At 43.8% G+C, this 25,873-nt stretch overlaps 1 protein-coding gene across 11 annotated transcripts in view; it reads right to left on the bottom strand.

Moving 5' to 3' along the window:
- The window catches only part of LOC136866151 (protein tramtrack, beta isoform), a 625,536-nt gene that overhangs the window by 464,787 nt on the left and 134,876 nt on the right, over positions 1–25,873 (bottom strand). For all 11 annotated transcript variants that reach the window (XM_067142866.2, XM_067142864.2, XM_067142861.2 and 8 more), the window contains exon 3: positions 4,124–4,321. In XM_067142866.2, coding sequence (XP_066998967.1) covers positions 4,124–4,321 — 198 coding nt within the window. The remainder of the gene's footprint in view (positions 1–4,123; positions 4,322–25,873) is intronic.

Genomic DNA, 25,873 nt, shown 5'->3' with positions numbered 1-25,873 from the left:
GTAATAACTGGTACCTTTCACCTCTCATGATATGTCCTAGATATTGTGTTTTCCTCTGTTTTATGGTGAGCAGTAGTTCTTTTTGCTTTTTCATCCAACGAAGGACATCGGCATTTGAGATTTTCATTACCCAGGATATCCGCAAGAGACGGCGATACAGGAACATTTCGAAGGCATCAATACGTTTTTCTATGATTGGATCCAGAGTCCAGCTTTCACATCCATATAGGAGAACAGTAAATATATAGCACCGGATCATACGAATTTGTAGTTGGAGACTGAGATCTGACCTCACAAAGAATTTCTTCATGGTAATGAATTGTTTCCTGGCCTGCTCAATTCTAGATATTATCTCCCGTTTGGAGTTACATTGATCATCCAAGATGGTACCCAGATATTTGAGAGAAGACACTTGCTCAACTATTTTATCTTTTATTGTGAGATTTGTCCGAATTGTCTTCTTAGAGAACACCATCAGTTTCGTCTTTGAGGGGTTAACATATAATCCAAACTCTTCACTGTGCTGAACTAAGGAGTTTATCATGCACTGAAGGGCAGGCATGTCATCAGCTATGACAACAGTATCATCTGCATATCTGATGTTGTTGATGATTTTCCCGTTAATTTTGATCCCACCATAGTCTTCCAGTGTTTCTTTAAAAATTGCCTCTGAGTAAATGTTAAACAACAGAGGTGACAGTATACAACCCTGGCGGACGCCCTTCCTGATCGAAGCAGTTTCTGAAGTTCCTTGATCAGTTTTGACATTTGCAAACTGATTCCAGTACAGGTTACTTAATACGTAAGTCACTGGAGTCAATACCTGTTGATCTCAGAATCCCTATCAGCTTATTGTGCCTGACACAATCAACAGCTTTTTTATAGTCTATAAAACAGGCATAGACATCAACATTCATATCTCTGCACCTCTGTAACAACACATTTAACGAGAAGAGTGCCTCACGTGTACCAATGCCATTTCGGAAACCGAACTGATTCTGATCCATGTGGGATTCACATTTTTTGTATATTCTAGTGTGAATGATTCGCAAGAATATTTTGAGCACGTGAGAGATCAAACTTATCATACGATAATCATCGCACTGAGATGAGTTAGGCTTCTTCGGTAGTGGTATGAAGATTGATTTCAGCCAGTCTGGTGGTATTTCTCCTGATACATATATTTGATTGAATAATGATGTTAAGATATTGAGGCCGGTAGATTCCTGTTCTGTTATTACTTTGAGAACTTCAGCATACACACCGTCAGGTCCACTTGCTTTACCATTCTTTTGAAGTTTTACGGCATGTACAACTTCACTTTTTGTTATTTCAGGGCTATTTTCATTTATTCTCTCGTCAGGTGGAGGAGGATCATTTCTGTCATCTTTGAAGAGATTTTCTATATATTCCTTCCATTGTTTGAGTTTCCCTTCCACACCCAAGATGATTTCATTATTGGCATCTCTCAAAATTTGACCATATCGTCTCCGTTTCAAACTAGCAAGTTCTTTCACTTTCTTATGCAAGTTAAATAGTCGTGCTTCTATTGAAGGATCTCAATTTCTTTATATCTGTCTGTCATCCATAATTCTCGTGTCATTAAAGACAGATAATGACGTGAACTTTGACCAATCAGCACATTTAAGAATCCATAAGAGAGAAGCCAACATGGATTTCTGTTTCAACAAAGTAAGAACAATAGGGGAAATGGTCACTGTCACAGAGGTCATTGTGTACCGAAGAAGGGGAAAAGCGCTCGGCTGCATAGACTGACGTCAATGCAGAAGAAGGTGCCGTGCACTACGCTGAAATGTGTTGGTCCCCTTGTATTCAAAAGGCATAAATCGAGCTCTCTTATTAACATTACCATCTCCCTTCCTCTGGAGGCAAGGCATTTCAGAGTCTCATAATGGGTGATGGGCATTAAAATCACCCAACAAGAGGAAAAGAGGTGGAAGCTGATCTAAATCAATTACATCACTGATGTTAAGAGGCTGGCCTGGTGGGAAATAAACATTACAAACCGTAATTATGACAGGCAACGAAACACATACCGCTACTGCCTCCAGCTGGGTTCCTAGTGGAACCTCTCCACTGTAGGTATCAAAACGAGTAAAAATACCAATGGACCCGAAGCCCAGTTAGCATAATCCCATTCTGTCGAGTATAGTCTACAATTTCTTAAGACCGTATGATGACCTGATCTGAGATTGGTTCCTTGAATACAGACTATACTCACCGTGAACTGACTAATTAGCTGGCGCAACTCAGTAAGGTGCCTATCCCAACTGTTACAATTCCACTGTAACAGTGCCATAGTGGAGACTGAGGAGTTTTAGGTTTTAAACAGCAAGATGCTACTACACCTATATTCAACATCCCCATCCTAAGATGGAAATAAATAAACGCCTTGAGCTTCGACTTCTTCTGGGGGCGGGGTTTTGTCCTATAAGGGTTTTCTAACAGAAATATCTGCTGGCATTGACGAAGATTCTCTGCATGCAGGGGCATGTAACCCCATTCGCAGGAGGGGTGGGAGAATGCCTGGTAAGCGCATCCAACTACCCTGCATTAATTACTTGTTTAAAAGAGCTGGGAGGTAATTTACCAGTCCAGGCCGACGATGCTACCTTCGCAGGCTTTTGCCAAACTCTTGGGGGAAGGAGACGGTCTTACGCCTGCTGTACAGGCTTACCTAAACTGCCATGTGTTTAACATGGTAAATGTTATAATATGAAGATAACGTTGGGATTCAAGAAGACTAATTGGGGTAAATATTCATTAACAGGAAGAGGAATTAGGGATTACAATAATTTAGCAAGGAATATGTTTGGTATATTTCCAACTTCTTTGAAATCATTTAGGTAAACAACTGACATGCAATCTGCCATCTGAGTGAAATGCAGAAGAGCTGTAATCAAAGTGAGCATAATATGTGGTTTCACAATGAAGAAATCAAGAATATTAATAAAAAATTGGTGAAATCCAAGTCAAAAATAAAATGTATCATATCAAGTATTATAGTATGACTTTCTGTAATTGCATAACTGATTTTCAATAGATTTTTTCAAATTTTGTTATGAGAATGCTTTACTGTATTATGTTTGGATTAGGGTCATTTGCATGCTACTGTATCTCAACCAGGCCACCAGGCATTGAAGAACTTTGCAAGATCTGGTCTGTCCTCAACAGAATACAACCTCTTTGTTTAAACGGGGGATGACATCCTCATCCAGCTGTGATTGTAGTGCTGAACTGTTTGGTACATCATCCAAACATGCCCACTATGAGAGTTTCCTCCTGGAGGAATTTCTGTTGGCAACAAATGATGTGATCAAGTATATTTACAGTGTATGTGAGTGTCCTTCCTGAGCCCTGTCAAATGGACATAAACTTAGTATAGTTATAAGTTACAAGTTCATAATGTGATGCAATCTAAATAAAAAATAAAAAAACATAGTCATATTGGGGCCAATAGGTGTCTCGTCGCCCTTATCAAAGCTTAAAATAATTTTTCCTTTTCATCCCAGAAAAAGAAAACTTTATGTATATCACTTCAAGGGGAATGAACTGACCATTCCAGTACATCAGAAAACAACAGTAGTTCTTGAAGTTTCTACACTCTTTTAAAAACAAGACAAATTAGAACTTTCTACTTTAATCATTCTCAAGTTCACTTAATATGATTTTTTTTTTTGCTTTACGTCGCACCGACACAGATAGGTCTTATGGCGAGGATGGGACAGGAAAGAGCTAGGAGTAGGAAGGAAGCAGCCGTGGCCTTAATTAAGGTACAGCATTTGCCTGGTGTGAAAATAGGAAACCATGGAAAACCATTTCCAGGGCTGCCGACAGTGGGATTCGAATCTACTATCTTCCAAATACTGGATACTGGCCACACTTAAGCAACTGCAGCTATCGAGCTCGGTAATAATATGAAATCAAGAACCCAAAGAGACACACAGAACAAAAACAGTATGCCACAGGAATTCTGAAAGACTATGAAGAAGCACTACTAGTACAAAAGCCATATTAAAGTTATGACAAGTTAACTGAAAAGTTACTATGGTACGTTACAAGATATTTATCAAAATTCTAGGAAAAAAAGAAATGTACTTACAGTTGGCAGGGGCATGGTGTCACTGAGGTGGAATGGTTCTTTGTAGTCCATCTGTGGGCTAATATCCACTTCCTGTTTGATGGGAGGAGGTGGTGAAGGAGGTAAGTCAACTATTTCTTCAATCTCAGGAGTTATTGGATTTAATTTAGGAAGTGTACCCGATCCTGAGTTGGTCTTGTAACTGCACTGTGATGACGCCTACACAGAAAAATACAAAACATTCAAGCAGAGCTTAAATTTTGCCACTCTGGTAACACAATTATAATAGAATCTATAAATACTCAGCAATGGTGGTAAGTTATTCTTTGCTGAATGCTGCTACCTCAGCAAGTGAGAAGTTACGGGAAAAGAAATGTAGATAAAGATCAAGAGTATATAACAGGGAGGTAGGAAGTATAGTAGCAATTGTGTTTTGTCTAGTTTAAAAGAGTAGTCACATGCAGTGACATCATCAATACAGTATTTACTCCCACATTTACCAGTTACCTTTCATTTCAGTTGAAACACACAAGTTACTAGGGTAGTAGTGATTCTTGAACACACAAGTATGCTACACATAGAATCAAGCAGCCCAAGTTAATGTGGAAATGAGATGAGTTAGCTGGAAAATTTATAATGTCCAGTAATGGACCAACTATATTGGTGTTATAAATTTATTCGTTCAGAACAAATATTTCAGGTTCCCTATGGGAATTAACATCTTAACATCTGATGGCCAGGCAGGCATCAATTTTTGAAAATTAGAAAGTCTCTCATAGTGCATCGGCACTGGACTACAAAGCATTCGATCTCGCCAGCCAGTGCTTCCTAGCGGATCACCGGGAACTACACTCGCCTGCCAGAGCAACCTAACGGGACAGCCGGAAATGCCATGCCTCGCCACATCCCAGTGCTACAGCAGACTCCTGGTAAGACCGGTAAGCTGCCTTTTACTACTCTCTCCGTCCAGCGGGGCCCCCTACATCGTAAGCTGGTGCGGCTTTCCAGTGGAGCTTAAAAAGGTGGACTAAGCGGCCTCTCGAGAGGTCTCACCCCAGGACTGTTTTCTTTGGTGTAGGGACCTACAAAGGGCAATTGGAGATGTCTCCCAGTTCAACAGGGCGCACCCAAGGACCCTCTGGGGTGCCAACCTCTAGTAGCACTACCCAAATGTAGACATTCAAGCTCATTAACAAGAAGAGCCGTAGTGCAAGTGTCAGTCACTAACACAAACACACACACAGCCTCGACAGCTAACTGGAGCCTAAGCTCGCACCTTCTGGTCCAAACAGTGCCGGCCCGCGCGGAACGCTGTATAGCTAAGCCAGCGGCTGGTGTGGCGAAACCTGGAGGCGGCGCGCCGTCCGGCCGGTGGCCCAAGAGGCAAAACACAAAACGGAGAGCACCTCTCCTCCCCAACGCAATTCGCCCCTTACTACCCAACCTGGTGGTCGATCATCCGACTACCCAACCTGGTGGTCGATCAGCCGGACGATGGGAAGGAGGGACTCAGTCCCCCAGGCCCGAGTGAAGAGGCGGTCCCCCAGGGAAGGAATGTGGGGAAAAAGAAACGGATTCGGAAGATGGCGCCAACAAAAGTCCAACACAACACCCCCCCCCCACTCCCGCGAGCAAGCAAGCAACTCGGACTCCGACGAGGCTAAACTGGTGATGGACCTGTCAAGATCATCCCAGGAGGCTGACTCCGAAAGCTTGTAGGGAGAGGAGCAGCGTGAGAACGGGGTGACTGAACTCGTGGTCCCAGTCACCCAGCCAGGAAACCAGGGTGACAGTTTCAGGGAGGCTAAAGGGAGGAAGAGGGGGAAGGGGAAAGGCAAAGAACCCCAGCCCCTGAGCCACAAGGCGCAGAAGGACGGGGTACACAAGCCAAATACCCGAGCCGATAGTAGCACCGAAACATATATCGGCTCAACCCAGCCACCGCACACCACACACAAGAGGCAGACTCGGCAGAGCCAACCTCAACCACCACAACAAACAAAACCAATCACCCGTAAGGGGTCAACCCCCCACCCCTTACGGCCTACACCTAGAACACAAAGACACTTGAAATGGAGCTCCTCAAAAAGCTACTGCATGAGCAGAAAAAATATTACGGTACTTCTCTAGGCCGAGAGTAGACGCGCATGAAGCGATTCGGCTGCACATGACGAGCTTTGAGAGCTATGAAATTGCTATCGAAGTGTTAAAAGGGTTGAATATTATTTTTTTTTATTTTGCTAGGGGCTTTACGTCGCACCGACACAGATAGGTCTTATGGCGACGATGGGATAGGAAAGGCCTAGGAGTTGGAAGGAAGCGGCCGTGGCCTTAAGGTACAGCCCCAGCATTTGCCTGGTGTGAAAATGGGAAACCACGGAAAACCATCTTCAGGGCTGCCGATAGTGGGATTCGAACCTACTGTCTTCCGGATGCAAGCTCACAGCCGTGCGCCTCTACGCGCACGGCCAACTCGCCCGGTGAATATTAATTTTGTAAAAGTATTGCCCAACAGCAGTATGTAGCGGTTCGTAGTGAGGACCCCCATAAACGGAAGTAATGCGGACGAAATCCAGCTAGCTATGAAAGCGCAGGATATCTATCTCCGCATTCTCCGTAATGCGGATGCGAACAGGGAACAGGCCAGCCAAAGGCAACCTATTCCTAGCTGCCGTGGCGGACACCCCAGGGGCGGACAATCTGCGGAAAATGCGGATGCTCGCGAACATGCTGGTGTCGGTCGAGCCGTACCGCCCCCCAGCCACTGGCCCCCGCAAAGGGCCAAAAACAAGGCTCTTCAGGCACGCAGCGCCCATCAGGTGGAGGCATCTTAAATTTTAAATCTACACGGACGGACGGTGAACACAACCCGGGCCCTCAGCCCAACCAGCCCCTACCACCGTCCAAGCCAAGACCTCCAGCAACAACCACCAGCAGCAGCAACAACAACAACTAAAGGCAGGTTAAGTTCATGCAAGCTCCCCCCGAGCTACCACAGGGCCCGCCCCTGGCTAGCTCCACACGCTGCAGAGAACCTGCCACTAGCAAACCGGCATCTGCACGACCGCCCCCAACGCCTAGCCTACGCACCACACCAACCCGACCATCTACACAGAAACAGGTTCAGCTACCAGAAGGGAACATGGCGGAAAGAGAGTTCAAGGAAAGGATAGAAGAAATCCTGAAAACCATCTTCCCGAACTTGAACCTCACTGTAGTCATAACCACTGGAGTTGTGATTGCTAACTTGCTGCCATTCCCCTGGCTAAGGGACCTGGTTAATGCGACCTCTGATCTCCTGACCCAAGATGGCTGAACAACACAACGACGATAATAATAATAATAATAATAATAATAATAATAATAATAATAATAATAATAATAATAATAACACGCAGGGGCTTCGAGTACTAATATGGAACTGCCAGGACGTCAGGTCCAGAAAATTTGAACTCGAAGCCTTCCTAGCCGCCAATACCATACACGTAGCTCTCCTAACAGAAACCTTCCTCCCACCGGCGAAGAAGTTCACCATAAGAGGCTACAAATTACACAGAAGCGACAAGGCTAATAGAGTCGAAGGGGTGGCAGTTCTGGTAAGGAAGGACATTAAACATATGGAACTAGACTTACCAGAGCTCGTCGAGCTGGAGGCGTGCGGAATTGCCATGCCAGTGCGAGGAACACTCATCAATGTCATATCGGCATACGCCAGACCGAAAAGCCTTAACACACAAGACATCGAAACGGTACTAAGGCTAAATCGAAACGTGATCCTGGGAGGAGACCTAAATTCGAAACACGCCAGCTGGGGCTGCCTGAGACCTAACTCAGAAAGCACAAGGCTGTACAACCACATGCTATCCCAGGACTATGTGGTAACAGCCCCCAGCGAACCCACATTCCTAGCGCCAAACGATCAGGTCTCCGATATACTAGACATAGCCCTACTACGACATATTCCTCAAAGACACAGCATAAAAGTCATAAACGACCTCGGATCGAGACACCAACCACTGATATTTACACTGGATGCGAACCCAAAGGAATATGAGAATAACCCCAAGCGCTGACTCAACTATAAAGCAGCCAGATTGGGTAAATTCGAAAGAGAACTCGATTCACTCCTACAGGGGACTGAGGACATACAAATAGGAAACCCAGCCCAAACGAAAGAATCTTTAAAAACACTCATAAGTGCGATCCAGGCAGCCACAACAGCGAGCATCCCGGTACACAAACCTAAACAACACACTAATATCGAAATACCGGCCCACATTATCAAAGATCTAATACGCCAACACAAGCGCAACTGGGCCCGATACCACCACGATGAAGACCGGATATATAAAAATGAACTCAGAACAGAAATCGAAACCGAACTAATGGAATACAGGTCGCGGATCTGGAATAACAAACTGAGCACGTTTGACACAAATACCAGACCGGTGTGGAACTTGGTGAGATATTTCACGCGAGAACCACACGTGATCTCAATAATTGAGGGAATAACGGACCAGTATACGAAAACCAAGATAAAGCCGAAATGATAGCTGACTCACTGGAAGCGGCCTTTACGCCCAATGACGAACCGTCAGATCCCGCCTTCACTAGGCAAACAGAGACCAAGGTAGCGGAATTCCTAGCAAACGCACCTAAGCCCGAGGTTAAAAAGACTAATATCCACGAGATTAAGTGGATAATAGATCACCTCAACCCGAAGACGGCACCCGGCCCAGATGAGATTCAGAACATAATACTCAAGAAGCTAACTCCGAAAGCCCTCGCACTATTCACTAAAATATACAATGCAATGTTTCAATTGCAGTATTTCCCGGAACAGTGGAAAAAGGCGAGAATCCTTGTATTTGGTAAACCAGACAAGGACAAATCTGACCCAAATAATTACAGGCCCATCAGCCTCCTGGACGCCCTCGGCAAAGTATTTGAGAAAATACTGCTGAAAAGGCTAATAGCACATATCAAGAAAAAAGGAATCATGCGAACCGAACAATTCGGTTTTAGGAACGGCCACTCCGCCCCGCAAATGCTTACCCGGGTCATAGAACAAGCGGAGGGACACAGCACGGTGTTCCTTGATATCCAGAAGGCATTCGATAAAGTCTGGCACGAAGGCCTATTAGCGAAACTAACATACCTAGAATTCCACTCAGGGTACATAAGATTAATTAAATCATACCTGGAAGGCCGAGAGTTCCAAGCAGATGTTCACAACACACTGTCAAGCACGCGACGGATTAGGGCAGGCGTAGCCCAGGGGGCACTAATAGGCCCAATCCTGTTCATCCTATTTATGTATGACATGCCGACAGCGGAACTCGCTACCACGCACCTCTAAGCGGATGACACTGCTATCACAGTACAACACCCTCAGCTAGCATGCACCCGAAAGAGACTACAAGTAGCACTGCGAACCCTCGAGCCCTGGCAAACTAAGTGGCGCATCAAGGTCAATGTTGACAAATGCCAAGCTGTGTTGTTCACTAGGAAGAACAAACGGCCACACATGCTAGCCAACATCAAACCGCTCAAACAATCAAGATTTAGCCTGGCACGACAAGGCCAAATATCTAGTAGTCCTAGATAGGAAACTGACCATGCTACATCACATTAAAGACATCCAGCGGAAAACACACGCACGACTGTCACAGCTCTATCCTATACTGAATAAAAGATCCAGTATTAACAAGAGAGTAGCAATGAACATGTACAAGGCCTTAATTAGGCCAATAATAACGTACGCAGCCCCTGCCTGGGGCTACACTGCTATGACGAACCTGGATAAGCTGAAATTAATACAAAATAAATGCATTCGAGCAGCGGCTAGACTCCCGTATGACACACCAATACGCCACCTACGCGGAATTGTGAAAGTCAGCTCGATAAGGCAACACATACGAAAACAAACACTCCAAATGTACACGAAGTCATGGGGCAATAAGATCAACCCACTAGTCAGTGGAATAGGACGCTACGACGTCGATCTATACACCAAATACCCCACGCCGAAGCACATTCTGTTCAGCCACAGGGTTAGGAGGCCGGGGGTCCAAAAACGCCCTCTCCCCCTCCTAAGCTGACACCAACTCACTACACCGCTTCACTTTATTATAATTTCGTGTGGCTATTTCTAGCCGAGTGTAGTCCTTGTAAGGCAGACCCTCCGACGAGGGTGGGCGGCATCTGCCATGTGTAGGTAACTGCGTGTTATTGTGGTGGAGGATAGTGTTATGTGTGGTGTGTGAGTTCCAGGGATGTTGGGGACAGCACAAACACCCAGCCCCCGGACGACTGGAATTAACCAATTAAGGTTAAAATTCCCGACCCGGCCGGGAATCGAACCCGGGACCCTCTGAACCGAAGGTCAGTACGCTGACCATTCAGCCAACGAGTCGGACCTTCACGTAATAATATGCACACACACCGCACTGCAAATACCTGTATATATGTACATGTCTATTTACCTATACCCTTGTCCTAGATTATGTTGTTACAGATCTAGCCATTACAGGGAATCAAGCAAGGGAGGATTGAGAGAAGAAACACACCGTGACGAAGGCAACACAGCCATCATAAGAGACAACCCAATCCACCTCCGCCTCCCGCCAGTGACAAGGGAGTGGACAGAAAACCCACCCCTGCAGCTATCATTTAACTATTTAACTGTTTACTTGTTTACAGGACATGAGAGCGAAAAAGCGGCCCGCACTCTACCAAGAAAAAGTATAAATGGATATATGATAATGAAGTAAGTAAGTATGTATGTATGTATGTATGTATGTATGTATGTATGTATGTATGTATGTATGTATGTATGTATGTAGTTGCAGAGATAAGTGTGTGCCACCAACACTGCAAAGAAGGGTCGGCATCAGGCGAGAAAGAAGAGGCCCCTTACCCTAAGTAAGGCTTGGCTCTACTCCCCTTCTCCTTAAAGGAGACTTGGCACCAGGGACTGCTGGCTGCTGGACCAAGGGACTAACCTGTAGCCCAAAGCCCGGACGCCAGCGGACCCGAGCCGCACCAGGCAGTGACAAGACGGACCGATTCCCCATAATAATTGACAAAAGCTAGGAAAATGGTTATGAATGCATGACACATACTCCTAACTAACACAACCTTTGGACTTTTCCAGCCCACAACCTTGCATGTGCTATCAAACGATGTCAGGTTTTACATGTTGGCTCTTTCTCTTTTCAGCCTATGTGGTTTTTCCCTGACCCTTCAATACCACACCTTTACACCATCCTACCTATACAAACTAGCCTGGCAACGTGTCTAACATGGAAACAGGCAGATACTCCTTGTACCATTTCCCACTCTTCCCAGCTATCTCTTTCTACTAAGAAACGAATAGCATGTCGGAGGCAATGTAGATTCAGTCAATTGCCACGACGGGAGAGCGGGCTACGAGGGCCCCCCGTAAAAAAAAAGGAGTGTCATTGCTAATGACTAGCTTATAGAGGCAGATATTCAACAATTTCAACAGTGAACTGTGATCATTACAATTATACTGTCTCTTATCACCGCAGCCACCAGTTGTTCCACCTTTACCACCACCAACACTACCATCTCCCAAGCCACCATGAACCACATGCTGTAGAGTAAGGCGCATTTCAGCTCCGTAATGTGCCCAAGTAATGAGTCCTTCCCAACGACTAGAACCCACCAACCGCCAGTAACCCCAGTCCCTACCCGTGATTCTTCCCATCCCGTCTCCAAACGACCTATCTCCAGCCCTATGGATAACAATGATCAAGAACCGCGAACGAAGATTCCAGCGAGGGAGCAGCTAACCAATTTCAACGCTGAGCACAACACACACACACACCCACTCTTCCCCGCCCAACGCTTCATCGAACTCCAAATTCCCTCCCCTACCCCCACCTCTCCGGAACCCTGCGACTCATTTCCAATCCCCGGTCTCTCCAGAAACCCCTCTCCGGAATCCATGCCTTCCTCCTCCTGCAGCCTTCACCTGAATTCCAACCCCCCCCCCCCCAAATATTTCATAAACTAACCCAATTCAACTTCACCAGGGAAGAAATAGTGGACATACACCCCATTAACAATGAGGTCATTATAAAAATCAATGGGAAGGACGCAGCATGAAGGTTCAGGGGCTCGGTGGGATCAGCTTACTTCGGATCAACCACCCCCTTGCAAGCCCTCTCCCCACACACAATCGAAACCCCACCACCCCGTCACATCTTATTTAGTTGTGTGATCAATGGGGTGGACCCCGATATTCCGGACGATAAAATAGTCCAAGAGCTGAATGCCGAGAGCATTCCAGTACGCAAGGCCTTCCGCATAAGGAATAACTCGGGGTCCACCTTCATGGTAAGGATAATCCTTCCGACACCTCAGGACGTGGATCGGGTTCTGGCTAATGGAGTATCCATCTTCAGACACCACCATTGGGTGGAGCTCTCCCGCGCCCCAGCCCCCAACCCATAAGGTGCGAGCGGTGCCTAACATACAACAAACACAACACGGCACACTGCACCGCCGAACATCTAGTGTGCAGCCACTGCTCACAACCACACCCCACCTCCCGATGCCCCAACGCCCTGCTCCCACCAAAATGCAACATCTGCAGTGAACCCCACCCTACCTACTCCCTCAAATGCAAATCACCCCAATCCGAACCATCGATTCCCCCCACCCAACCCACACAATCCATCTTCCCTCCCCCATCCCTCGAGGACATAATAAGATTCGTCACAATCTCCCTCCAGAACATCCACCCATACCACCGACCACTCGTCCTAGTCCAACTTCAGGCAGCGGCCAACCAGACACTGAACACCCACATCCGAACCTCCCCACTCCGGACCGAACACCCACTTCCACTTCACCCTTCTCGAGACCCTAGTGTAAACATCGCGCATAATCCATCCTGTCGTTCCCGACCTCCTGAACCATCTCCGTCCTCTTTCTCAATATCCAATCTTTCCATTCCAAATTACTGCACCTTAAAGATCTTACCGAACAACACTCCACCCACGCCATCCTCCTCAATGAAACTATGCTTCGTCCCCACCAATCCGCCGACCTCCCCAGCTACACCATTCACCGAGCCGACCACGCTGACGACATAGGGCATGGGGCTCTGCCATAGCCATCCGTTCTTCTCTCCCCACACGCCCCCACACCCCAATTCTCAACTTTCCAGAAGCCGTTATCACCACACTATACTTCTGCTCCCGGATTCTCCACCTAGCAACCATACACCACCGGTCTAACATTCCCCTCGCCCTAGAGTTCATTACCTACCTCAGCGACACCTTTCTCCACTTCATCCCCTTAGCCGACCTCAACCTAACCCACCGATCCCGCCGTGCCATGACCGAGCTACAGAACCTCCTGAGCGATCGAAACTGCTCCAGTCCATACTCTCCAAATCCTGGAACACAGCCACAGGCCCAGACAAAGCTCGCTACCTCCATATCCGTTATGCAACTCTCACCTACTAACCCTACACCTTCATTCTCCGCACCGGATTCTACCCCACATCCTGGAAACACACCGCAATGCTCCTCTTCCGCAAACCAGGCAAACCACCATCCGAACCAAACTCCTACTGCCTCATAATCCTCATCACAGACCTGGAAAAAATCCTAGACAAAATCCTAATCCGTCGCCTGCACTCCCATCTACAATCCCATCACCTGCTACCCACATGCCAGTTCGGCTTCCGCCTAAAACTTTCCACAGAAGACCAACTCCTCCGACTCATCCAAACCACCGCCAACAATTGCAACCGTGCCCGTCCCACCCTCCTATTATCCTTTGATTTCCAGCTTGCTTTCAGCTCCATTTGGCACCCCGCCTTCCTTTTCAAACTCAGGTTTTTCGCCCTCCCCATCTCCTACGTCTGCTTCATCTCCTCCTACCTCTTGAATCGCTCATCTCAGATATCCATCAACAACCAACTCTCCCCCTCCTTCCCGCTCAACACTCGGCGTCCCACAAGGCTCACCCCTATCCCCACTCCAATTTATCCTTTTCACGGCAGACATCCCACAACCACCTCCCTCCGTCCAACTCCTTCAGTTCGCTGACGACACCGCCATCCTAGGCCTCCTACACACAGTCCAAGCTATGAACCGTTCCGTTCAACCCTACCTAAACACCTTCCCCTCCTGGTGCGACCGGTGGCACCTAAAACTAAATCCCGTGAAGACCCAGTCCATCCTCTTCCGAGGCATACGGGGAAAAACCAGTATATCCCGCAATCCAGACCACCTCCAACTCCCCTATCCGAACTCAAGCCACCCTGAAATACCTAGGCATCCTATTCGACCAGCACCTCACCTTCCGACCCCACTTCCAGTACCTTAAAACCAAGACCGCCGCCTAGCCGGGACCCGGTGGGGTCTCAACTCCTTCATCACACCTACATATCCTTCATGCGACCCCCGATCACCTACGACCTCATCACCTGGGTGGCCGTCACCAACTCCAACCCGAACCTGTACCCGCCCCCTTACTCTCTATCGAACACCACACAGTCCCGCACGCCCTCCGACTCCCTTTCCGCTATCCCACGGCTGACCTCGACATATGCCCCTTCACCCTTGACTCCTACGTCATCACACAAATTCCAGCGATCCTACGGCCAAGCCCTAGACCGCGATAACCCATCACTTAACCAACTACTCCGCGGAGCCCCTCCCCCTAACTCCCACATACCCATACACCGTTCCACCTTTTCCGATCTCTCCTTCCACCCGAAGGTGGTGCCACCTAGGAAAAGATGGAAGCTGTGACACATCTCTCATTTCCCCAACTCCCATAATGCCCTGAAAATCCCCAACCCACACGCAGTAAGACAACCAACATCGCCATAAAACCCAGTGAGTCCTCGTCGACCTCATCCCCTCCATCATACAACAATAATAACATAGCAACTGTACTAATATCATTTAATGTTTCATAAGCCAGTAACTCCAGCTCAAGAAGGGCATTGTTCACTGTCTTATAAACGCCAATCATGCCAACACTCACAACAATATGGCAACCACAAGATAAAATTGTAAACTCGTAAAGTCTGAAAAATAATGTAAAAACTGTAATTTTTTAAACATTGTAAATTTGCACAACGCCAAAAATTGTAAATACTGTAAATAGTGCAAAACGCCCCAATAAAGTATTTTAAAAAGAGAGAGAGAGAGAGAGAGAGAGAGAGAGAGAGATAAAGGGGGCTAAATTTAAAATTTAACATAATAAACATTGTAAATATTCGAAATGTAAACCTTTGTAATCATTCAGCAGAGAAAAGAAACAAATGTACAAGCAGAAGCCCAACTAATTGTACTAACAAAAGCACACTGATGTAAACCAAGAAATCATGTAAATAAATCAATCGTACAAATTATCCAATCAATAAAGCACTTAGCCAAGAAGTCGAGACCCCATCACAGCCCATTCACCGAATCAAACTTCCACCTCCCTTCTCCAAACTTCACCAAACTCGCCGAATCTCCTGGCCAGAGAGAAGGCGTTACCTTCTAGTTGGCCCGCTCCTCCCCCTCGAGGAGGGGAATGAAAACCTTCTCTAAGTCCTAGGCCTCCACGGTATGCACTAGCCATGTGGCTTGGTAGGTATGCTATTTACCAACTGATGAGCCCAACTTAGCACACTGGGGCGAAATGCTGGCCACCAGGAATGAGTTCGCTGGAAAATTTATAATGTCCAATAACGGACCAACTATATTGGTATTATAAATTTACTTATTCGGCATAAATATTTAAGGTTCCCTACGGGAATCAACATCTTTATCATCTGATGGCCAAGCAGGCATCAATTTTTGAAAATGAACCCAACTGAGTACACTGGGGCGAAACACTGGCACCCAGGAATGAGAGCGGGAAAATTTATGTCCAATAACAGACCAATTATATTGATCTCACTCAGAAGTTTAAGATTTGTTTGACTCATTTTAGCTATACAGAATTGTTTATATATCTTTAATTCAGGGCCATCCAAACAGCGCTCCCCGAGCGCTAGCGCTCTGGCCGTGCTCTAAGCCCGTGCTCCAAGCGCTTTGGGGACAGGTAGTTTCGGTAGTGGTGGGAGGAGCTTGGCTGGCTGAGCGGGCGGTCTGCCCGCCACGGCGAAGAGAGCAGCCGATCCATCAGTCGCTAGTCTAGTCTACAGTGACTCTATACATATACAGTTGTCATGACTGAACACCATACAAAAATGGTGAAGTAGCGGCATTTAAAGCAGAAGGGAAATTTCATTTTTCTGTACAGCTTATAAAGGGCATGCCAAACTTTTAGTGTGCCACCGAGATTTAATGTGTTAAAAAAAAAAACACAATTTGGAACGGCACTACAGTGCCAACCACAGGGATGATTACGGTGATTTGACAGACGTCAGTCGCCAATCGAAGTTGGAAGAGTTGAAAGAAAATTTCAAGCAGCACTGTTCTGTAAGTATTATTGTTTTAATTTTTAAATGCTTGTTTACAAACGGGAATGATTAAATGATTGAATTATCTGTAGAACACTAAAATTGTGACTTGCCGTATTACCCTCAACGATGCATATTGCAGAGATATTTTATTTCTCCTGCTTTCAGGGTGAGCTTTACCAACGTGAATGTTAACACCTAAAGATGATTTACATAGCTTAGTATAAATAGGGCATAGTAATGCTAGGTCAGACTGTGTATCATTAGTACTGGTCATATTTTATTAAATCTATGCCTGATTTTAAACCAAAAATGTAGCCCCACTAATTGAGATAGAATGGCCGTAGTTGTATTCAGATCTGTTTATAATTTTAGTGCTGGAGTGATGACATGGTTATGAACGTAAAATGAAGCATTCCAAGAAAAACTCATTAATATAATCAAAACACAGATCACCCCACCTAATACAGACGCTGACTATAATTGAAGACCTGAGTGCAAGAACTAGCTAATAACCAAAAGTTCTGAGAAAAACGAGAAAAACATTTAAAACTATATAAATCCTATAATTCATTAAAGATTTAAGTTTAATGTGAAAGTATATATGAATATACACTACTGTTTCAATTTTTAACCTCCTACTCCATTTAGAAATAATAATAAAACGAGAAAATGTGTGATGGAAATATCCATATCTTGCACTCAGATGTTATAAGGAATGTAAAAACGGGAATAGAAATTGGAGAATGAATGCCATTACATGTTTTAATGTTTAAATTATGAAATATTGAGTTTTGAAAGGCCAGTGCATGACATACATAATAAGTATTACATAAAATATGGTTGGAAACCGTTTTTAGAACTCGTGGCATGATGCCTCAACTTTGAGAGCCATATTCTTCATCCTCGCGTTCATATCTGAGATCAGAATACCATTTCATGTGTACAGGAGGAATATACGTCTGTGCCAATTTCATCACATCTCTGTACTTCTTGTTATTCAAAGGCAGTGGAGTTTGGTACAACTTGACGGGATGTAATATTGGAGTACGTTTCGTCTTGAACAGACAAAATTTTGTATGAGCAAAAGTGTTTTGAACAGCAGAATCAGACAGCTCTCTCCCTTCATAAACAAATGTATAGTACCTACTTATTTTCAATGTTTCGGTACCATTCTTTATTATTTTCTTAAAATGTGACACCAAGTGATGTTTAAAATCAAATACCATGTCCTGGTGTACTTTCACCACAGCAAATTTTTGGGAAGCAGATGAAACAATATCGTCGCTTCACCGGTAAAAGGTTGTAATCCACAAAGCTCTTCCTATCGATTATTCTCCTTAAGACTGGTCACGCCTCCCAGCCACATATGGATATGCAACCCATCAGAACAATGTCCGTTGTGTTCGTTTTCCTATGCCGTTGAGTAACCAAAAATGAACCTAACATGCATTATACAATAGGAGTGCATAAATACGTAATGCAAGCATACATTCGTATAGTACGGTACAGTAAGGTTAATTTTCCTTTGCACATGGGCATAGGAAAATGAACACAACAAAAGTTGTTCTGATGGACTGCATAACCATATGTGACTGGGAGGAGTGACCAGTCTTAAGGAGAATAATCGATAGGAGGAGCTTTGTGGATTACAACCTTTTACCGATGAAGCGACGATATCGTACCATTCCTGAGGAACAAACACATACTCTTTCTTGCGTTTTAGCTTCTCAATCTGTGCGAAGGTACGATAACAGGGCATGAACGAACGTCCACGTTCTGGAAAATGGTGATATATTTTGACCAATCTGCCCGAAGCCGCTAGTGTACTTAAGTTCGAACCATCCAAATATTCTTGTTTTGCCTTGCACAGTTGTCAGTAAAAATGTGCAGAGTTTTAATTTCATGCGGAATGTAGTTCTCTACATAATGGTTCTACACCTATTTCTTCATCCTCATCTTCACTCTCAGTTTTATTGTTTCTTGCAACAAGCTTCTTCTTCCTTCTCCACTTCATGCTGAAATCAGGGTGCCTTCTACAACAAAAATATATTGCATTGTTGTGTGTTCAATGCTCCTACAAAATATATGTCTAAAACTAATATTTATTTAAAGATTACCTTTGAATATTATGTGAGATTATTAAGCCCATGAGATATTCATCCTGAGCATTCTTCTCACTCATTTCGTTGAAATTCCTAAGAATTCGTTCTTTAATATCTTTGGAGAACTTGGCTGTACATTTTCTCTTACAAAAACAATCTGAAGCAACTGTCTTTGCAGGCACAAGTTTCCCTGTTGTTGATATATATTCTTCTCCATTCAACATATTTCGTTTCCTAACATTCCTTTGCCAGTTATATTATTTTCTTGTCCTTTTCTTACTCTTTACCGGAGAAGAATCAGCAGAACTTGTTAGCGGTATCTAAAAATTACAATCATTTATAAAAGCATAAAGTGTGGGTTTCAAACTTCCACATTTATTTGAATATAATGTTTTAGTCTAAAATATTGTTGTATAATACAATGTAACATTAAACTGAATATTCTGTAATATACATTCTATACATTTAGCACTAAAATACAGCTCTTAATGGAATCTACCTCTGAATTAAAGCTTGCATTTGCAGCACTCAATAACTCACTGCATTCAGCCACCTTCCTTACTCTTCTTCAGCACGAGGGCAACTGAGAGCAAGAACTGGATAATTCCGGTTATTATCCAAGTCTTGCACTCAGAAAGGAACCAGTTGAAACTTAAAGGCCATCTAGCGAGAAAAATAGGCACTTTCTGAAATTAACTTCTGTAGTAACTGATAGAGGGCAGTTAGGGCTACAAATAGAAGTCAAAAGCTAATTTTCGCTACATGTGGTCATTATCTAGTTCTTGCACTAATGTCTTCAATTATGTATGAGAAGATGTGACAGACTAATGGTAACAGCTGTAAGTGTAACTGGTTGAAGTTCCATAAGATGGTGATGCTGTCACACGTATTCGTTGTTTCTCTTTGAAAACCAGTGAGCAGAATAATTTATCATCAATGCTGAATATTAGAGGCGGCAAAATATCGATAGTAATCGCCATCGATATTTTCCGATATTATGAACTCTACTATACAAAAAGTGGAACGAATCATATCATTATGCCCGAAAATAGAACATTTATTGAACACAATCCACACAAAAAATCAGTAGAAAGTACAACTATTTCATGCTATGTAATTTCTGAAATTCAAATCGGAATCACTCATAAATCTCTTCTGTGGCACGTCCGAGACATTCTCGAGCTGCACGCCCTTGCCCATAACGTGACCACCTGAGAAATTCTCGTTCAGCTGCAGTGTTCATTTTTCGATCGCCCGACGTTTTCTCGAGTACTGTAATATCTTTGGATAAATGTTTTGCAGTATTCTCAACAGATGGCAGGAGAGTTTTCAGTTGCTTTCATGAAGTCTTTGACCTAAAATGTGCCTTATCTTGTCTCGCCTACATACAGTCTCTAATAACATATACATCTCATTTTTGTTAGGTTGAATGGAGAATCCCACCTTCCAAAATGCGAAATAGTCTTTCTGCCGGCACTGAAGTCGCAGGTACGGAGAGATACTTAAACTGCAAACAGCCGTACAATTTCTGTTAGCGCGAAAAATAAGCCAATGAGGAAAAAAACCGATCGCTGACTATCGATAATAGGCAACTGACTATCGATGTATGACGATAGTGGTCGCTATCGATAACTATTGATAGCGCTATCGATAGTTTTCCGCCTCTACTGGATATTAATGAACAAGATGACTGCAGCCTTTCACATAAACTTGAATCTACAGTTTTTACAATATGTCACAGAAAATCAACACGGGTACCAAAAAGACAACATCGTTGCTCACACAAAAAACATTACTATGCTAGAAGGTAAGCTACCATATCTATGTAAACACCTGTTTGGTGAGAAGCATATGTTGTGTCATGCTGTGTGAAGTCGTGTGGTTGAAATAATTCATTGGCAATTTTAAATGATTTCAATTTTTCTTCGTTATGTAACATTTTGGATAAGGAATTTCAACTGGTCCAACATCAAGCCTCTGCCTTTTTATCGCACAAAGCTCTTCTAATCTCTTCCCCTTGTTATATTTCTCTTTCCCTGAGTTTGAGATATGAGATCGAGACCATTTATATGGTTAATCAGTTCATGAGGTGACACGTTCCGAGTTAACTACATAAATAAGAGCTGAAATACACTATGCTAACACTTCTCTGACGGAGGGCATTCACGGGAACAACCGATTGCTTCCCTAGCAGCATTAACCTACGATAACATGATATCGTATTAGAAGCAGGCGAAAAATATTTTCCTGAAGACAGCATTGTTGAATGTATACATGAACATTAATGTCGTTATTACCACTACTAACACATAAATCCTAAAGTCTCTAACGTAAAATGATAGGGTATCTAATGAACCAATGCTTTTTAATAACATTAGCAATTATTATTGTTGCTTTCCTGCGAACGGTTTTTCTTACAAATTTACTACATGATATTTTTTTTGCAAATTTGGCAGAATTTGGCCGATTGCTGTCATGTAAAACATTCTGAAATCCCACTGTTATTTAGTTGGCCATGATAAACTGCGAGACCGTCGGGTGAAACTACAGCAGATATTTGCGTGGTGACACCACCGCCGTCTCGATCCTCTTATACTGCCTGCTCTATGCCACTAGTTTAACACAGGAAGGCGCGACTACCAATATTTCTCCAAGTCGCCGTAAGAGTGCAGCAGTAGACGCACAATCTTCGCTATCAGTGTGGGTGTAACACTGTGTTATTGGTGCATGAATGTGTGTGAAAACCTGAGTTATTTCGTATAATGAGTAAACGTGTCTGATCACTTCCGTTCGTACAAGAGATATTTTGTATAGAACTGTGAAATGAATTAATCATGTTATGCTTATAGACATTTCAAAAGTGATTTTAAGGCGTTGGTAATTGTTTCTTTCCGTTTGTGCAAGGTATATTTTTCGCAGAACTGAAACTTCAGATTCTTTCCCCGAAATATTCAATTGTTGTGTACCATTTTGCCAATCTCGGCAAGGTGGTTCGCAGCCAGAAAAGATAAGACTCAATGAAATACCGTCTAGAAGGGAATTGAGAGAAAAGCGGCTGTCGGCTTTACCTAGGCAAGGACCTAATAAAGGAAGTAATTGGATATCTTCAGATTACCCTCGTATCTGTGCCTTTACACCTTATTTCAGAAGGTGATGGAGCCTCCGCGGCTCAGGCGACAGCGCGCCGGCCTCTCACCGCTGGGTTCTGTGGTTCAAACCCGATCACTCCATGTGAGATTTGTGCTGGACAAAGCGGAGGCGGGACAGGTTTTTCTCCGGATACTCCGGTTTTCCATGTCATATTTCATTCCAGGAACACTCTCGAATATCATTTCATTTCATCTGTCATTCATTAATCATTGCCCCGGAGGAGTGCGACAGGATTCGATAGCCGGCACAATTCCTATCCTCGCTGCTAGATGGGGGCTTCATTCATTCCATTCCTGACCCGGTCGAATGACTGGAAACAGGCTGCGGATTTTTTTTCAGAAAGTGATTAAAGCCGTGGAGGATAGTGGATTCCTTGTGATAAGAATTGTGACGGACAATCACAAAACAAACGTCTTCATGTTTAGACATTTTGGGCAACCTCATATATACAAACAATAATATTCCAATCAAGCTAGAAACAGGAAATCAAATCCTAATTTGCGGGTTATAGGTTCGTGTTGTTGAAGAGAGGATGGAGTGTGACATTTGTGTCAGCAACATCTCACTGCCTAGAGCTTCGATACCGCTAAATGGAACTGATTATGCATCAGGACAGAGGAGGAGTTCGATGCCCGAAACCTTATTTTGTTGCTCTGGTGAAGCATCTGGAGGAGTTCGTTTAAGCTGCTGTGCCCTAGTGTCGAAGTCCTTCAAACGTACGAGCGTAATATGAGGAGTTGCAACGTCTTCCCTTTCAGAATACCGGGCGAGTTGGCCGTGCGGTTAGGAGCGCGCAGTTGTGGGCTTGCATCCAGGAGATAGTGCGTTCGAACCCCACTGTCAGCAGCCCTGAAGATGGTTTACCGTGGTTTCCCATTTTCATACCAGGCAAATGCTGGGGCTGTACCTTAATTAAGGCCACGGCCACTTCCTTCCAATTTCTAGGCCTTTTCTATCCCATCATCGCCATAAGACCTATATGTGTTGATGCGACGTAAAACAAGTAGAAAAAAAAAAAACTTTCAGAATGTGTTTTGTTAGAGTGTGAAGTCAAAGAACATTAGCAAACTGTTAGTGATATTATCCTAACCAAGTTCGTAAGACCCCTGTTATTTGATATTGCGTTGGCAAGAACACAAAAAGTACAGTACCACGCCAAGCGTTCGTACAGGCAAATCGTTAAATTGTGCATGAAGAGGCCAACTGCGACTTCATACAGGTAATATTGCCGATATTTAATATTACTGATGTAATTTACGAGCTTCAGTGAACATATGACCATACTGCATAGTGTTTTGTAGGCTGCCGTCATTAGAATAAGTTTAGAACATTGTGCGTCTATGTCTGCCATCTAGCGGAGAAATGTTGTCGCAGCGTAGTCGCAAAAAGGCTCGCATAGAGCAGGCAGTATAGGAGGATCGAGACGGCGGTGGGTGACACACGATAACTTACAACGTTTGCCACTTGCAGCGCAGCAATGCATTTCTCCCATTACCGCACGGAACCTATAGTCACATCAAATATCAAAAATATCACTTTCATCAAGCACTTGTTTGCCGTGAGAAGCCATGTCTTGGAACATTTTGAATGACATCTAATATTGCATACTCGAATCGAAAATACCGTAAATTCTCTGACTTAGATAATACTGCCATCTGTTTACATTCAATTTTTAATAATAATAATAATAATAATAATAATAATAATAATAATAATAATAATAATAATAATGTTATAAATAAAACTCCATCTATTTCATTACTCTAATTTATTTCAGGGTGGCCTAATAAATGCACACACACACATACTTACACAAGCAATTCTAACCAGTTATGAATGGCCACACTACTAATTACCAGTATATTTACAAATCTCTCTACCTTATGGCGCAACAAGGGTCCAGCCCCTTCCTTTACCTGGGACACTATAGGTGGGCCGGCGTAAGGTTGCACATGACAGCTGCGCACAAAGTTGGTCACACTGCAATGGCGCACGAAGCGATGTTGCCGCCGCAACAACAGCTGATTGCAAGACACGTGAGTTTTTACAAACATGGAAGAAATGTTTTAATATCATCGCGATGATACACAAAACAAATGAAATCCGCCGACAAAAATCGAACTTTCAACTCACCGGTTATTTATCACACAAAATGATACGAGATAAATATACTACGAAATTCTTATTATCGCGATGTTAGAAAATACTGAAGAAATCGGTCGACACGAATCTCACTTTGAATACACCAATAAATGTTAGAATAATATATACCGGTACTAACACAAAATATTTCAAGAAAAATCTATAAAATTTACGAAAATTCAGAATCCTTATTTTCATACTTGATTCATACACATAGAGGCTCGATACCCTCCAGATCACTGTTATCACTACCGTCGCCTTCGTTGTCATTGTCATCATCGTCTAGGCAGATCATCAACTCTTGACCGTCACTGATGATGCCATGTATTGCCATTGTCGAGTTAATGAATGTTGCGACATGGCTAACTTTCTTCATCCACAAAGCCGCATCCATTCGAGCAATACTCTCCCTAAACAGTCCTTCCACTTCAGTAATTGTGAAGGATTTGTTATTAGTGCGTAACGGTACGTAATGTTTTACTTCACCCCATACCGTACAAATTCATTGAGGTTGAAGTGACAGTGGTACGGCAACAACCTAATAACCTCGTGCCCTTGTTCCTTCGCTATCTCGTCGACTAATTTAGTCACACACATATGCGCTGGGATATTTCTTTACTGCAGCCATTCCACTAACAGTTCTTTACTGATGTTCGAAGGAGGGGTCTTGTTCATTATTACGGAGTGGTAAGGTACATTGTCCATAACAATGACAGAAGGGACTTTGAGCTGTAATCATCGTACGGTACCGTCTTTTTCTATTGAATCAGCCTGGAAATAATTAATTCCTGTTACAGGAGATAGCTTAATTCGTTTCTTCCCGAAGTGCTGTGAAATAAGTCCCTACTATCAGTCCCATTTCCGCTACTGCTATGTAGCCTACCCCGGTCCCTTTTTACTTCTATTCTTGGAGGCGGACACCTCTCTGAATAACAGTACGCTTTGAAAGCCCTAATGTTTGACGTATGCGTTCCACAACATGATCTGCAGGAACAGAGAGACGGCTGTACAAGCGTAAGAATTTCCTCTCCCTCTCATAAAACTCGCGAGTTCTCCGCACTAATTCTAATGCCTGACTATTAAGGGACACACCGCCACGGCGCAAAGAATTATCACTTCGCGTTTCATGACTATGTTGTCGTTTCCGAGACATCGCACTGCATTCGTTAAATGAAACTTCACAATTACCTCACAATGAAAACAAACCTTTCATAAACGCGCGAATCACACCTGACCACGTGCTAGCGACGACATACATAACGGCAACACTTCAATGCGGTAGTCAAGCTAGTTATAGATGGCACCACTATACTACCCATATTGCCAACAACAATCAACTGAAAATAGTTCGTATTTATTTTGTGGCTCGCTTAAACCTTATAACATTTATTAAATGCTCATATTTGTGTAAGCAAATAAAAGATTATAAGCACTATACGGAATTAAATAGGAATTAACATGAATAAAATGCGTAACTGTATCTGACATATAAAAAGTAGTAGATTGGTGATTCTGATTGACGGGTGACGTTCTTCATTTCATTTTTGCAGTGGTGCCAACATGACTTACAACTGTCAAGTGCAACCTTGTGCCGGCCCACCTATAATCCTTACTTTCACTTTCTCCCAAGTTCAGTCACCTTCTGCAGCCACTGTGCGTAGACAGCTGGATTTGAACAATGGCTATACAACATACGACGACTGTTCGTTGGTTCGACTCCATACTTTACACAGTCCCATGCAGTGAACAACTACACAGCTCAACAGTATTCAACAGCAGGATGATACAACAGCGAACATTAACACAGGTCCATTTATCCTCTCACTCACGACAGCGCGTTTCCTCGCTGGCTCACGGCGATCCTCAGTCCACAGATCACACAGTTCAGTATTTCGTTCTGACACCTCCAGTTACACTCTCATTGGTCTC

The sequence above is a fragment of the Anabrus simplex genome, chromosome 3, assembly GCF_040414725.1.
Source record: "Anabrus simplex isolate iqAnaSimp1 chromosome 3, ASM4041472v1, whole genome shotgun sequence".
Taxonomy (NCBI): Eukaryota; Metazoa; Arthropoda; class Insecta; order Orthoptera; family Tettigoniidae; genus Anabrus; species Anabrus simplex.
This window is presented reverse-complemented; position numbering and strand designations above follow the sequence as displayed.